Source organism: Pseudophryne corroboree, chromosome 2 (genome assembly GCF_028390025.1).
Source record: "Pseudophryne corroboree isolate aPseCor3 chromosome 2, aPseCor3.hap2, whole genome shotgun sequence".
Taxonomy (NCBI): domain Eukaryota; kingdom Metazoa; phylum Chordata; class Amphibia; order Anura; family Myobatrachidae; genus Pseudophryne; species Pseudophryne corroboree.
This window is the reverse complement of record NC_086445.1, coordinates 144,367,462-144,382,586: the sequence shown is the minus strand read 5'-3', so window position 1 is coordinate 144,382,586 and position 15,125 is coordinate 144,367,462. Positions and strand designations below refer to the sequence as shown.

Below are 15,125 nucleotides of genomic sequence, written 5' to 3'. Positions count from 1 at the left end.
CTGAAAGAATATAGATAGGCTCCATTAACGTACAGATTTCGTCCCTAACTTCAGGCCCATATCCACTCCTGTCTGTAGAAAGTGGAGAAAATGGCCCAGATGGAAATCTTCCATAGGAGCATTCTTGGCTTCACACCAAGATACATACTTTCTCCAGATACGGTGATAATGTTTCGCCGTCACTTCCTTCCTAGCCTTTATCGGAGTAGGGATGACTTCTTCTGGAATACCCTTCTCCGCTAGGATTTGGTGTTCAACCGCCATGCTGTCAAACGTAACCGCGGTAAGTCTTGGAACACACAGGGCCCCTACTGCAACGGGTCCTCTCTGAGAGGTAGAGGCCACGGATCTTCTGTGGGCATCCCCTGAAGATATGAATACCAGGCCCTTCGAGGCCAATCTGGAACAATGAGTATTGTCAGTACTCTAATGATTCCCAATATTTTTGAGATGAGAGGAAGAAATACATAGACCGACTGAAACACCCATGGTGTCACCAGGGCGTCCACCGCTACTGCCTGAGGGTCCCTTGACCTGGCGCAATACCTTCAAAGCTTCTTGTTGCGGCGTGATGCCATCATGTCTATTTGAGGAAGCTCCCAACGACTTGTTATCTCTGCAAAGACTTCTTGACGACGTCACCACTCTCCTGGATGGAGATCGTGTCTGCTGAGGAAGACTGCTTCCCAGTTGTCCACTCCCGGAATGAATATCGCTGACCGAGCGCTTATGTGAATTTCTGCCCACCGCAGAATCCTGGTGGCTTCCGCCATTGCCACTCTGCTCTTTGTACCGCCTTGGTTGTTTACCTGAGCCACAGCTGTGACGTCTGATTAAATCAGAACCGGTAGGTCGCAAAGAAGATTCTCCGCTTGTCGTAGGCCGTTGTAAACGGCTCTTAATTCCAGTATGTAGATGTGTAGGCAAGCCTCCCTGAAAATTCCTTCCTTCTGTGACTGCTCCCCATCCTCGGAGGCTCGCGCCCGTGGTCACCAGGACCCAGTCCTGAATGCCGAACCTGCGACCTTCTAGAAGATGAGCACTCTGCAGCCACCACAGGAAAGACACCCTGGCCCTGGGGGACGGGGTTATCTTCTTATGTATTGGAAGGTGGGACCCGGACCACTTGTCTAGAAGGTCCCACTGAAAAGTCCTCGCCTGAAACCTGCCGAAGGGGATGGCCTCGTAGGTCGCCACCATTTTCTCCAGTACTCGAGTGCATTGATGGACTGCCACTTTTTTTGTTTTTGTTTTAACAGGTCTCTGACCCTGTTCTGGAGTTCCTGGGCTTTTTCCATTGGGAGAAAAACCCTCTTCTGTTCTGTGTCCAGAATCATGCCTAAGAAAGACAGCCGAGTTGTTGAAACCAACTGTGACTTTGGTAGATTTAGAATCCAGCCATGTTGCTGCAGCACACTCAGGGAGAGCGACACGCTTTTCTGCAAATGTTCCTTTGATCTCGCTTTTATCAGGAGATCGTCCAAGCACGGGATAATTGTGACTCCTTGCCTGCGCAGGAGTACCATCACTTCCGCCATTACCTTGGTGAAAACCCTTGGGGCCGTGGAAAGCCCAAACGGCAACATCTGAAATTGGAAATGACAGGCCTGTACAGCGAATCTCAGGTACGCTTGATGAGGAGGATAAATGGGGACATGAAGGTATGCATCTTTTATGTCTAGTGACACCATAAAATCCCCCCCTTCCAGGCTGTAGATCACTGCCCTGAGCGATTCCATCATGAACTTGAACCTTTTTAAGTACAGGTTCAGGGATTTTAAGTTCAGAATGGGTCTGACCGAGCCATCCGGTTTCGGTTGCCCCAAATAGGGTTGAATAGTACCCTTTTCCCTGTTGCATTAAGGGAACCCTGATAATCACTTGCTGTAGACACAGCTTTCGAATTGCAGCCCACACTATCTCCCTCTCTGGGGGAGACGTTGGTAAAGCCGATTTGAAGAATCGGCGGGGAGGCACATCTTTGAATTCCAGCTTGTAACCTTGGGACACAATTTCCATCTCCCAAGGATCCACATCCGACTGACCCCAGACGTGGCTGAAGAGTCAAAGACGTGCCCCCACCGGAGCGGACTCCCTCAGTGGAGCCCCAGCGTCATGCGGTGGATTTAGTAGAAGCCGGGGAGGACTTCTGTACCTGGGAACTGGCCGTAGCAGGCATTCTTTTTCCCTCTACCCTTACCTCTTGCGAGGAAGGAAGAGCCCCGACCTCTTCTGGACTTATGCGACCGAGAGGACTGCATCTGATACTGCGGCGTTTTCTTTTGCTGTGGGGGAACATAAGGCAAAAAAATAAGAATTTACTCACCGGTAATTCTATTTCTCGTAGTCCGTAGTGGATGCTGGGGACTCCGTAAGGACCATGGGGAATAGCGGCTCCGCAGGAGACTGGGCACAACTAAGAAAGATTTAGGACTACCTGGTGTGCACTGGCTCCTCCCTCTATGCCCCTCCTCCAGACCCCAGTTAGGAAACTGTGCCCGGAAGAGCTGACACAATAAGGAAAGGATTTGGAATCCCGGGTAAGACTCATACCAGCCACACCAATCACACCGTACAACTCGTGATACTATACCCAGTGAACAGTATGAATAACAACTGAGCCTCTCAAACGGATGGCTCCAAACAATAACCCTTTAGTTAGGCAATAACTATATACAAGTATTGCAGACAATCCGCACTTGGGATGGGCGCCCAGCATCCACTACGGACTACGAGAAATAGAATTACCGGTGAGTAAATTCTTATTTTCTCTGACGTCCTAGTGGATGCTGGGGACTCCGTAAGGACCATGGGGATTATACCAAAGCTCCCAAACGGGCGGGAGAGTGCGGATGACTCTGCAGCACCGAATGAGCAAACTCAAGGTCCTCCTCAGCCAGGGTATCAAACTTGTAGAATTTAGCAAATGTGTTTGAACCCGACCAAGTAGCAGCTCGGCAAAGTTGTAAAGCAGAGACCCCTCTGGCAGCCGCCCAAGAAGAGCCCACTTTCCTCGTGGAATGGGCTTTTACAGATTTAGGATGCGGCAGTCCAGCCGCAGAATGTGCAAGTTGAATCGTACTACAGATCCAGCGAGCAATAGACTGCTTTGAAGCAGGAACACCCAGCTTGTTGGGCGCATACAGGATAAATAGCGAGTCAGTTTTCCTGACTCCAGCCGTCCTGGAAACATAGATTTTCAGGGCCCTGACTACGTCCAGCAACTTGGAATCCTCCAAGTCCTTAGTAGCCGCAGGCACCACAATAGGTTGGTTCAAATGAAAAGCTGATACCACCTTAGGAAGAAATTGGGGACGAGTCCTCAATTCCGCCCTATCCATATGGAAAATCAGATAAGGGCTTTTACATGACAAAGCCGCCAATTCGGACACACGCCTGGCCGAAGCCAAGGCCAACAGCATGACCACTTTCCACGTGAGATATTTTAGTTCCACGGTTTTAAGTGGCTCAAACCAATGTGACTTAAGGAAATCCAACACCACGTTGAGATCCCAAGGTGCCACTGGAGGCACAAAAGGGGGCTGAATATGCAGCACTCCTTTAACAAACGTCTGAACTTCAGGCAGTGAAGCCAGTTCTTTTTGGAAGAAAATCGACAGAGCCGAAATCTGGACCTTAATGGAACCTAATTTGAGGCCCATAGTCACCCCTGACTGTAGGAAGTGCAGAAATCGACCCAGCTGAAATTCCTCCGTTGGGGCCCTTCTGGCCTCACACCACGCAACATATTTTCGCCATATGCGGTGATAATGGTTTGCGGTCACCTCCTTCCTAGCTTTAATCAGCGTAGGGATGACTTCCTCCGGAATGCCCTTTTCCTTCAGGATCCGGCGTTCAACCGCCATGCCGTCAAACGCAGTTGCGGTAAGTCTTGGAACAGACAGGGTCCCTGCTGCAGCAGGTCCTGTCTGAGCGGCAGAGGCCATGGTTCCACTGATATAATTTCTCGAAGTTCTGGGTACCAAGCTCTTCTTGGCCAATCCGGAACAATGATTATAGTTCTTACTCTCCTCCTTCTTATTATCCTCAGTACCTTGGGTATGAGAGGAAGAGGAGGGAACACATAAACCGACTGGTACACCCACGGTGTCACTAAAGCATCCACAGCTATCGCCTGAGGGTCCCTTGACCTGGCGCAATATCTTTTTAGCTTTTTGTTGAGGCAGGACGCCATCATGTCCACCTGTGGCCTTTCCCACCGGTGTACAACCATTTGGAAGACTTCTGGATGAAGTCCCCACTCTCCCGGGTGGAGGTCGTGTCTGCTGAAAAAGTCTGCTTCCCAGTTGTCCACTCCGGGAATGAACACTGCTGACAGTGCTAACACATGATTTTCCGCCCATCGGAGAATCCTTGTGGCTTCTGCCATCGCCATCCTGCTTCTTGTGCCGCCCTGTCGGTTTACATGGGCGACCGCCGTGATGTTGTCTGACTGGATCAGCACCGGCCGGTGTTGAAGCAGGGGTCTTGCCTGACTTAGGGCATTGTAAATGGCCCTTAGTTCCAGAATATTTATGTGTAGGGAAGTCTCCTGACTCGACCATTGTCCCTGGAAGTTTCTTCCCTGTGTGACTGCCCCCCAACCTCGAAGGCTGGCATCCGTGGTCACCAGGACCCAGTCCTGTATGCCGAATCTGCGGCCCTCTAGAAGATGAGCACTCTGCAGCCACCACAGCAGCGACACCCTGGCCCTTGGAGACAGGGTTATCAGCTGATGCATCTGAAGATGCGATCCGGACCACTTGTCCAACAGATCCCACTGAAAGATCCTTGCATGGAACCTTCCGAATGGAATTGCTTCGTAAGAAGCCACCATCTTTCCCAGGACTCGCGTGCAGTGGTGCACCGACACCTGTTTTGGTTTTAGGAGGTCTCTGACTAGAGACGACAACTCCTTGGCCTTCTCCTCCGGGAGAAACACTTTTTTCTGTTCTGTGTCCAGAACCATCCCCAGGAACAGTAGACGCGTTGTAGGAACCAGCTGCGACTTTGGAATATTCAGGATCCAGCCGTGCTGTTGTAGCACTTCCCGAGCTAGTGCTACTCTGATCAACAACTGTTCCCTGGACCTCGCCTTTATATGGAGATCGTCCAAGTACGGGATAATTAAAACTCCCTTTTTCCGAAGGAGTATCATCATTTCGGCCGTTACCTTGGTAAATACCCTCGGTGCCGTGGACAGACCAAACGGCAACGTCTGGAATTGGTAATGACAGTCCTGTACCACAAATCTGAGGTACTCCTGGTGAGGAGGGTAAATGGGGACATGCAGGTAAGCATCCTTCATGTCCAGTGATACCATGTAATCCCCCTCGTCCAGGCTTGCAATCACCGCCCTGAGCGATTCCATCTTGAACTTGAACCTTCTTATATAAGTGTTCAAGGATTTTAAATTTAAAATGGGTCTCACCGAACCGTCCGGTTTCGGTACCACAAACATTGTGGAATAGTAACCCCGTCCTTGTTGAAGGAGGGGTACCTTGATTATCACCTGCTGAGAATACAGCTTGTGAATCGCCTCCAGCACTGCCTCCCTGTCCGGGGGAGCTGTCGGCAAGGCAGATTTGAGGAAACGGCGAGGGGGAGACGTCTCGAATTCCATCTTGTACCCCTGAGATACTACTTGTAGAATCCAGGGATCCACCCGTGAGCGAGCCCACTGGTCGCTGAAGTTCTTGAGACGGGCCCCCACCGTACCTGGCTCCGCCTGTGGAGCCCCAGCGTCATGCGGTGGACTTAGAGGAAGCGGGGGAGGACTTTTGTTCCTGGGAACTGGCTGTACGTTGCAGCTTTTTCCCTCTACCTCTGCCTCTGGGCAGAAAGGACGCGCCTCTAACCCGCTTGCCTTTCTGGGGCCGAAAGGACTGTACCTGATAATACGGTGCTTTCTTTGGCTGTGAGGGAACATAGGGTAAAAATGCTGACTTCCCAGCTGTCGCTGTGGAAACGAGGTCCGAGAGTCCATCCCCAAACAACTCCTCACCCTTGTAAGGCAAAACTTCCATGTGCCTTTTAGAATCTGTATCTCCTGTCCACTGCCGAGTCCACAATCCTCTCCTGGCAGAAATGGACATTGCGTTTATTTTAGATGCCAGCCGGCAAATATCCCTCTGTGCATCTCTCATGTATAAGACAGCGTCTTTAATATGCTCTACGGTTAACAATATAGTGTCCCTGTCTAGGGTATCAATGTTTTCCGACAGGGAATCTGACCAAGCAGCTGCAGCACTGCACATCCATGCTGAAGCAATAGCCGGTCTCAGTATAATTCCTGAGTGTGTATATACAGACTTCAGGATAGCCTCCTGCTTTCTATCCGCAGGCTCCTTTAGGGCGGCCGTGTCCGGAGACGGGAGTGCCACCTTTTTTGACAGACGTGTGAGCGCTTTATCCACCCTAGGGGATGTCTCCCAACGTGACCTGTCCTCTGGCGGGAAAGGGTACGCCATTAGTAACTTTTTAGAAATTACCAGTTTCTTATCGGGAGAAGCCCACGCTTCTTCACACACTTCATTTAATTCATCAGATGGGGGAAAAACCACTGGTAGCTTTTTCTCCCCAAACATAATACCCTTTTTTGTGGTACCTGGGGTAATATCAGAAATGTGCAACACATTTTTCATTGCTGTAATCATATAACGAGTGGCTCTATTGGAATGTACACTAGTCTCATCGTCGTCGACACTGGAGTCAGTATCCGTGTCGACATCTGTGTCTGCCATCTGAGGTAGTGGGCGTTTTAGAGCCCCTGATGGCTTTTGAGACGCCTGGGCAGGCACGGGCTGAGAAGCCGGCTGTCCCACATCTGCTATGTCGTCAAACCTTTTATGTAAGGAGTTGACACTGTCGCGTAATTCCTTCCACATGTCCATCCATTCAGGTGTCGACCCCGCAGGGGGTGACATCACATTTATCGGCACCTGCTCCGCCTCCACATAAGCCTCCTCATCAAACATGTCGACACAGCCGTACCGACACACCGCACACACACAGGGAATGCTCTGACTGAGGACAGGACCCCACAAAGTCCTTTGAGGAGACAGAGAGAGAGTATGGCAGCACACACCAGAGCGCTATATAATGCAGGGATACACACTACACACAGTGATTTTTCCCCTATAGCTGCTATAATACACAGTTTGCGCCTAAATTTAGTGCCCCCCCTCTCTTTTTTACCCTATTGAGCCTGGAAACTGCAGGGGAGAGCCTTGGGAGCGTCCTTCCAGCGGAGCTGTGAGAGGAAATGGCGCCAGTGTGCTGAGGGAGATAGCCCCGCCCCCTTCTCGGCGGACTTCTCCCGCTTTTTTCAGGATATTTTTGGCAGGGGATTTTACACACATATATAGTCTTGCTGACTATATTATGTGTTTTTTTGCCAAGCTAAGGTACTCTTATTGCAGCCCAGGGCGCCCCCCCCCCAGCGCCCTGCACCCATCAGTGACCGGAGTGTGTGGTGTGCATGGGGAGCAATGGCGCACAGCTGCAGTGCTGTGCGCTACCTTAATGAAGACCGGAGTCTTCAGCCGCCGATTTCCTGGACGTTCTTCTTGCTTCTGGCTCTGCAAGGGGACGGCGGTGCGGCTCCGGGACCGGACGACCGAGGCTGGGCCTGTGTTCGATCCCTCTGGAGCTAATGGTGTCCAGCAGCCTAAGAAGACCAAGCTAGCTGCAAGCAGGTATGTTCGCTTCTTCTCCCCTCAGTCCCTCGTAGCAGTGAGTCTGTTGCCAGCAGATCTCACTGAAAATAAAAAACCTAAATATACTTTCTTTTCTAAGAGCTCAGGAGAGCCCCTAGTGTGCAACCAGCTCGGCCGGGCACAAAATTCTAACTGGGGTCTGGAGGAGGGGCATAGAGGGAGGAGCCAGTGCACACCAGGTAGTCCTAAATCTTTCTTAGTTGTGCCCAGTCTCCTGCGGAGCCGCTATTCCCCATGGTCCTTATGGAGTCCCCAGCATCCACTAGGACGTCAGAGAAAGGTAGATTTACCCGCGGTAGCTGTTGAAACCAGGTCCGCGAGACCTTCCCCAATTAAAAGCTCACCCTCGTAAGGCAAAATTTCCATATGCCTCTTTGAGTCGGCATCACCCGTCCATTGACGGGTCCACAGCATATATAAGGCTGCGTCTTTGATGTGACCTAAGGTCAATAAAATGGTATCCCTATCTAGGGTATAAATATCAGCTGACAAGGTATCTGTCCAAGCTGCTACCGCGCTACAAACCCAAGCCGATGCTATTGCCAGTCTGAGCAAAGCCCCCGTATGTGTATAAATTGATTTTAAGGTAGTTTCCTGCCTGCGATCCGCAGGACCTTATAGTGTCGCCGTATCCGGGGATGGTAGGGCCACCTTTTTGGACAAGCGCGTTAAGGCCTTGTCGACCGTGGGTGATAATTCCCACCGTAACCTGTCCTTTGAGGGGAAAGGATACGCCATAATAATTCTTTTGGGAATCTGCAGTTTTTTGTCTGTAGTTTCCCAAGCTTTTTCAAATAATGCGTTCAGCTCATAAGATGGGGGAAACGTTACCTCAGGTTTCTTTACCTTAAACCTGTGTACCCTCGTGTCAGGGACAGAGGAGTCATCTGTGATATGCAAAACATCTTTTATTGCAATAATCAAATAATGAATACTTTTTGGCACCCTTGGGTGTGTAACCTAGCATCATCATAGTCGACACTGGAGTCAGAATCCGTGTCGGTATCAGTGTCTACTATTTGGGACAGGGGACGTTTTTGAGACCCTGAAGGGCCCTGTGACACAGTCAAATCCTTGGACTCTGCTTTGTCCAATCTCTTATGTAATCAATTTACATTGCATTTAAAACATTCCACATGTCCAGCCAATCAGGTGTCGGCGTTGCCGACGGAGACACCACAATCATCTGCTCCATCTCCTCCTTAGATGAGCCTTCCGCTTCAGACATGCTGACACACACGTACCGACACAACCCCACACACACAGGGATATTTATATGGCGACAGATCCCCAATAAGGCCCTTTGGAGAGACAGAGAGAGAGTATGCCAGCACACACCCGGCGCCATTGACACCGGAAATAGAATTCCCAGATAAAACAGCGCTTTTATATAATATATATATATATATATATATATATATATATATATATATATATATATATAATCACATTATATACACTCACTGCTGCTAATAAGTGCCGCCCCCCCCCCCTCTGTTTTGCCCAGTGTCTTCAGCAGGGGAGAACGGGGAGCCAGCTCCATGCTGTGGAGAAAATGGTGCTTTCCGTGCTGAGGGATCAAAGCTCCGCCCCCTCACCGGCGGGCTTCGGTCCCGCTCATTTTTACAATACTGGCGGGGGTTATGATATATAGTGCCTCTGTAGCCTATATATGTATGTTTGCCAGCCCTAGAGGTTTATTGCTGCCCAGGGCGCCCCCCCTGCGCCCTGCACCCATCAGTGCCTTGTGTGTTGTGTGTGGGAGCAATGGCTGCGCGCTTACCTCAGTGAAGATCTGAAGTCTTCTGCCGCCTTGAAGTTTTCTTTTCTTCTTATACTCACCCGGCTTCTATCTACCGGCTCTGTGAGGAGGACGTCGGCGCGGCTCTGGGACGAACGGCGGGGTGAGACCTGCGTTCCGACTCCCTCTGGAGCTCATGGTGTCCAGTAGCCTAAGAAGCAGAGCCTATCACTTAAGTAGGTCTGCTTCTCTCTCCTCAGTCCCACGATGCAGGGAGCCTGTTGCCAGCAGTGCTCCCTGAAAATAAAAAACCTAACAAAATAATCAATCGTTTGAAAAGTCAGTTGGGTGTCTTGTTATTTCCTATCTAATAGACAGGAAAAACAGACACCCAATCGACTTTTCAAACATTTGAATTTCCCCCAAAGACCTTATGTTCCACTGGATTTGGCATAGCAGAACTTCCATTTGAATTGGTTGATTTTAAGTTCCTAACCTGGAAAGTGGCTTTTTTTGCTGGCCTCAGCTATGCAGGTGTATGAATTGACTGTCCTATCTTGCAGTTCAACAGATCTAGTCTTTCACAAGGACATAGCTTGATGATGGCAAGATGGAATAAAGTTACACATTAATCAGGTGGCTGAAAATCTCAGGTTCTAGATTACACTTCAGCTCACTACCACATCAGTGAGGGTTTGCTGGGAAGTGTGGCATGGTGCCTGGGTTAAATATTATTTCTGGGCAACAATGTGGTACTCTACAGTTTCTTTGTTTCTAAACACCTCAACTACTGATGGAAATATTGTGTGCAGCAGTGTGTGTGTACCTGCTCCTAGGGGCAGTTTTGGAATATTCCCAAGATTAGCAGTGTCCACCAACGCGAATAGCATAAGATTTTAATTCTCACTGTTAAATCCATTTCTCTGAATCCATTTGGGACTCTTAACCCCCTTTTTTGCCCTGTTATGTTTGCGTTGTGTTATTGTTCCATTGCTTAGCTCTTTTTTATCCTATGGGCTTCATTAGTCTGAAAAGTGAGTTCCAGCTGGGAAAGGGGGTATAGAGGGGTGGAGCCAAAACAAGTTCAGTCTGCATTTACTGCCATCTCCTGCACCAGAGCTCTCTATACCCCAAGGTTAGCAGCATCCACCAACTGGATGTGGTTTACACGGTAAGTTCCAAACTCATTCTTATGTCATTGCAGTTCATAAAAATCATTTATTTTCATAACTTTGTATAATTTAATTTCCCTCTGTAATTGTTGCTGTTTAGAAGAAATAGCCACGGTGTGCGCAGAGACAAGATCCAACGCATGAAAGATGCATATGAACACAACGTCACTTTCTATACGGTCCTCCACTCGCAAAAGCCGTCTTAAAATTGACAAACGCTTCTGAAAATAAAATGTGCTGCAGAGAAACTCTGAAGAAAACAACAATCCTTTTTCAGTCAGCCAATGGAGTAAGGCCAGATTCACAGCGACTAACTCTCAGCAATAACTCCATATTGTACAGTCAACAGGCTAGCTTTTGCTGGCTAAGATATTACACAGAGTGCCATTACACAAGTATCCACAACAGCAGGGGTGGATATCCCTGCAACCGAATCTGGAAGCACTTTCTTACATCACCAACCCGTCAATAATTGGATGGAAACCCCGTAACATTCTCTACCATTTTTCTGAAAGCAAATCATAAGGTTGCTAAGATAGAAAAATAGAAACATCTTACAAAGTCCTGACCATGATATTATGGTATCCTGACTGTACCAATTTTTATAATAAATTAAGTGTCCATTGGAGAGGTAAGTGATGCTGGGATTGTTCCCCTCTGCTATATAAATGAAAGCCTTTGTCACTTTAAGAATTTTTTTAAAATTACTTTGCACTTTTGGAAACTTAACTGAGAACCTTCTCTGTTCACCTGGCAGAGGTTAATGAAGCAGTGTGCCAATTGATTATTTCACAGTGCTCTGTCTCTTCAGGAACATGCCCCCTGCACCAAGCCAGCTTCATTGCATTTCAACTGCAGCAGGGTGCCCAGTGATGGAGAGTCAGGACTCTGCCCAGCTGAGTTCATATAAAAAGACTGCCTAGCGTCTGAGTATCTGCATAGTCCATGATGATGGGCGTGGGAGGGGACTTTTATTGCATTATGTTTTAGCTGCACCCAGGTAAAGCTGCAAACCCCTGTAGCATAAATCATGCCGTTTCCCCCTAATACCACTTTTATACCGACTATAGCAGGTCGCACCTGGGAGCCTGACACGGGAGCTTCCAGTGCGCGACCCGCCTCAGGCCCCTCTCCCACCACTGAATCCAATCCGGCATATTGCCGAGTTGGTGACATCAGCGGTGACGGCACATGGAGATCACATGATCTCCAAGCGCCGCCCGTGCATTCACTGTGAACGGGAGCTGGGTCGATGCGACACGGCTTCCCGTTTACACAGCACAGCTTGCCAGGTTGAACCAGTGTTTAACCCTGTAAGCTACCCGAGTTTGAATGCCAGGTCACTCGACCCGGATTATTCCAACTGGGCCCATTTACACCGCGCAGCAACACGGTTATGCGCGTTCACGTGCAATGACACGTGTTACTAGCTGGAGGTGTAAAAGGGGTATAAGATGCCATTTTTTATTGTTAATTCTTCCTTAATTCTTTTCATTCAAGCTATTAAATTTAGTTTGCTCAATGTCATTGCGACTAATAGGGATCCTCCTGATGAAGCTTATGTTGCTGCAAAACTACATGGGACCACTTACCTTCATAGCTGCTGTCAAGAACCATTAGTGATTATTTTGATAGATATTAAAGTATGAAGGAATCGGTCTAATTGGAACTCATTATTTCTAACCTTAATGGATTTCTTGTTCCAAACACTCCTGTTTGCAGTCACAACAACAATAATGAATTCCTATATATCTAATCATATGACAATCCAGAACTTTGTAGAACATTTGGCCTTTCTACCATGGGAAATCACAGTCACATAACAATTTCCATCATGTGACCACCCAAGAGCTTCATGACTAATTGGCTCTGACGCAGAAGTAGTTACACTTTCCTGGGAATAAGCAAATACCAAATCTACCTTACAGATTGATTTTGCGCAAGGAACACCGATTTATAGGAGGACCTTAACTTAAAGTAGTATGTGGGATTGCACTTCTTATTGGTTATGATCGGTCACCTGTTTTAGGGTCTAGCATTTTCCTTCTCTTCTTAAGCTGTACAATTACACAAGGAAGCTGTATTTTTTTAATTAAAATGTATTTTTACTTGCGTGTAAACATTCCTAATTAACAGATTTATCTTATAGAATAAGTTTGTAAAACTTGTTATTCTATTTACAAAATTAAGAACATTGAGAATTTTCTTCATGGTAACATTTTTATGTTTCACATTTTACATTGTAGATCTATAAATCCTTTGTCCTTTCCATACCTCTGTTATACTCCTCACGTTTATAACAGACAACACAGGCATTTCATTCTAACAACCTTTTTTTTTGTAAAATATTTACATATTAAACATTGTACAGATATATACAGTTTCAGTGTCTTCCTTGAAGCAATGATACCATATGATCACCTTTTGTGTCTTGTTTTTCTGCGCAGTTTTCCTGGGTAAATTAAATGGCCCTCTTCTTTAGTCTTATCGGAGTCCGCACTTGGGGGATCTTTGCTGTTTAAGGGTTTGGGCATTTTCTGTAAATGGTTAGGAGAGTTCCTGTCTTTCTGGAGGTCACCATCTGACACTTCTGAGACGGATCTGCAGGTTTCCGGTTGTGCCTCTATTTTCCTAGCTTCTGAACCTGAAACTAGGCCTTGTGTATTAATCATGGCTAGTTCGTCATCACCGACAAAACCGCTTTCCGAGTTAATGGGGCTTCTAGTAGCCGTATTAAGAAACGGTTTTCCACTTATGAGGACTTCCTTCTGCAAGCTGCGAGGAGGCCGAAATTCCCTTTGCAATGATGGGGATACAATTGGCCGGACAGGAGTGAGGGGTGGAGGGGAAGGTATTCGGACAAGGAAGTCCAAACCTTTCATCTTCTTGCATGTCTTCACATCCATATCGCTACTTTTGCTACATACTGTATTATTCCCATCAGGTGTATATGCAGGATTCATTTGGGGTTTTCTGGTACTGGGTACTGGTGTCTAAATGTAACAAGATGATGTTTTACACATAACATGTTCCATTAATAGAGCCATTAAATATAATTTTTTTTTTTAATGCTGTTGAAAACATACACTGCGTTAATTCTCCTCATCCTATATAATAAAAGGCTAACGCTGCTCCTCACCTCTATGGGAGGAATTAAAGTGTTTTGTGTGCCGGCAGCCACTAGATGGTACCCAACGGAACAATTCAAATGTTGCTCCATTCGTGCGAACACAACTGCTGGCGCTGATATTACTGTTATTTTGTTCTGTCACTTTGACTGGTAACTAGTTATGATATAAAGTTGCAGTCATAAAGCACATTGCAGTCATAAACAAAAATCTATAAATGTAATTACCCTAAAAAACACTCAAAGTCTTTATGCAAATTTTCATGCAACAATATTTTAAAAAACGAGATTTATGGTAAGAATTTACCGTTGTTAAATCTCTTTCTGCGAGGTACACTGGGCTCCACAGGGAATGACATTGGGATGTAGAGTAGGATCTTGATCCAAAGCACCAACCAGCTAAAAGTTTTGACCTTCTCCCCAGAATGCATAGCGCCGCCTCCTCTATAACCCCGCCTCCGTGCACAGGAGCTCAGTTTTTGTTAACCAGTCCAATGCAGTAGCAGGTAAGAGAGACGACAACCGTTAGTAGCCACATACACCACATTCTCACGACAGGAGAGTGTCAGCGGCTAATGCCATACCAACCCAAAAAAGCTAAGTGCGTCAGGGTGGACGCCCTGTGTACCTCGCAGAAAGAGATTTAACAACGGTAAGTTCTTACCATAAATCTCGTTTTCTGCTGCGGGGTACACTGCGCTCCACAGGGAATGACATTGGGGATGTCCTAAAGCAGTTCCTTATGGGAGGGGACACACTGTAGCGGGCACAAGAACCCGGCGTCCAAAGTAACCATCCTGGGAGGCGGAAGTATCAAAGGCATAGAACCTTATGCACGTGTTCACTGAGGACCACGTATCCGCCTTGCATAATTGTTCAAGGGTCGCACCACGGCGGGCCGCCCAAGAAGGTCCAACAGACCGAGTAGAATGGGCCTTGATGGTAGCAGGAGCTGGAAGGCCAGCCTGTACATAAGCATGTGCAATCACCATTCTAATCCATCTGGCCAGGGTCTGCTTGTGAGCAGGCCAGACATTTTTGTGAAAACCAAACAGTACAAAGAGAGAATCAGACTTCCGAAGAGATGCAGTTCTCTTCACACAGATACGGAGAGCCCACATCCAAAGACAGCTCTTTGGAAGATAAGTCAGGAGAGGCAAAGGCCAGAACCACGATCTCCTGATTAAGGTGGAAAGAAGACACCACCTTAGGTAAGCACCCGAAACGTGTTCTAAGAACCGCGCGGTCATAGTGAAAAATCAGATATGGGGATCTACAAGACAAGGCACCCAAATCCGACACAGTCTAGCAGAGGCAATAGCCAGCAGAAACAATACCTTAAGAGTAAGCCACTTAAGTTCTGCAGA

General features: G+C 47.6%; 2 protein-coding genes across 3 annotated transcripts in view; one reads left to right on the top strand and one right to left on the bottom strand.

Annotated features, from left to right (window-relative positions):
• Window positions 1–15,125, top strand: part of N4BP2L1 (NEDD4 binding protein 2 like 1) — a 136,904-nt gene that overhangs the window by 76,206 nt on the left and 45,573 nt on the right. Inside the window, exon 5 of one of the 2 annotated variants that reach the window (XM_063951779.1) lies at window positions 10,732–13,005. The exons of the other annotated variant lie outside the window; for it this stretch is intronic. Within the exon in view, the coding sequence (XP_063807849.1) occupies window positions 10,732–10,837 (106 nt within the window). The 3' untranslated portion in view covers window positions 10,838–13,005. Of the gene's footprint in view, window positions 1–10,731; window positions 13,006–15,125 lie in introns of those variants that run through there. 2 annotated transcript variants of the gene reach the window in all.
• The window catches only part of BRCA2 (BRCA2 DNA repair associated), a 171,282-nt gene continuing 169,146 nt past the window's right edge, over window positions 12,990–15,125 (bottom strand). Inside the window, exon 26 of the mRNA XM_063951778.1 lies at window positions 12,990–13,624. Within this exon, the coding sequence (XP_063807848.1) occupies window positions 13,049–13,624 (576 nt within the window). The 3' untranslated portion in view covers window positions 12,990–13,048. The remainder of the gene's footprint in view (window positions 13,625–15,125) is intronic.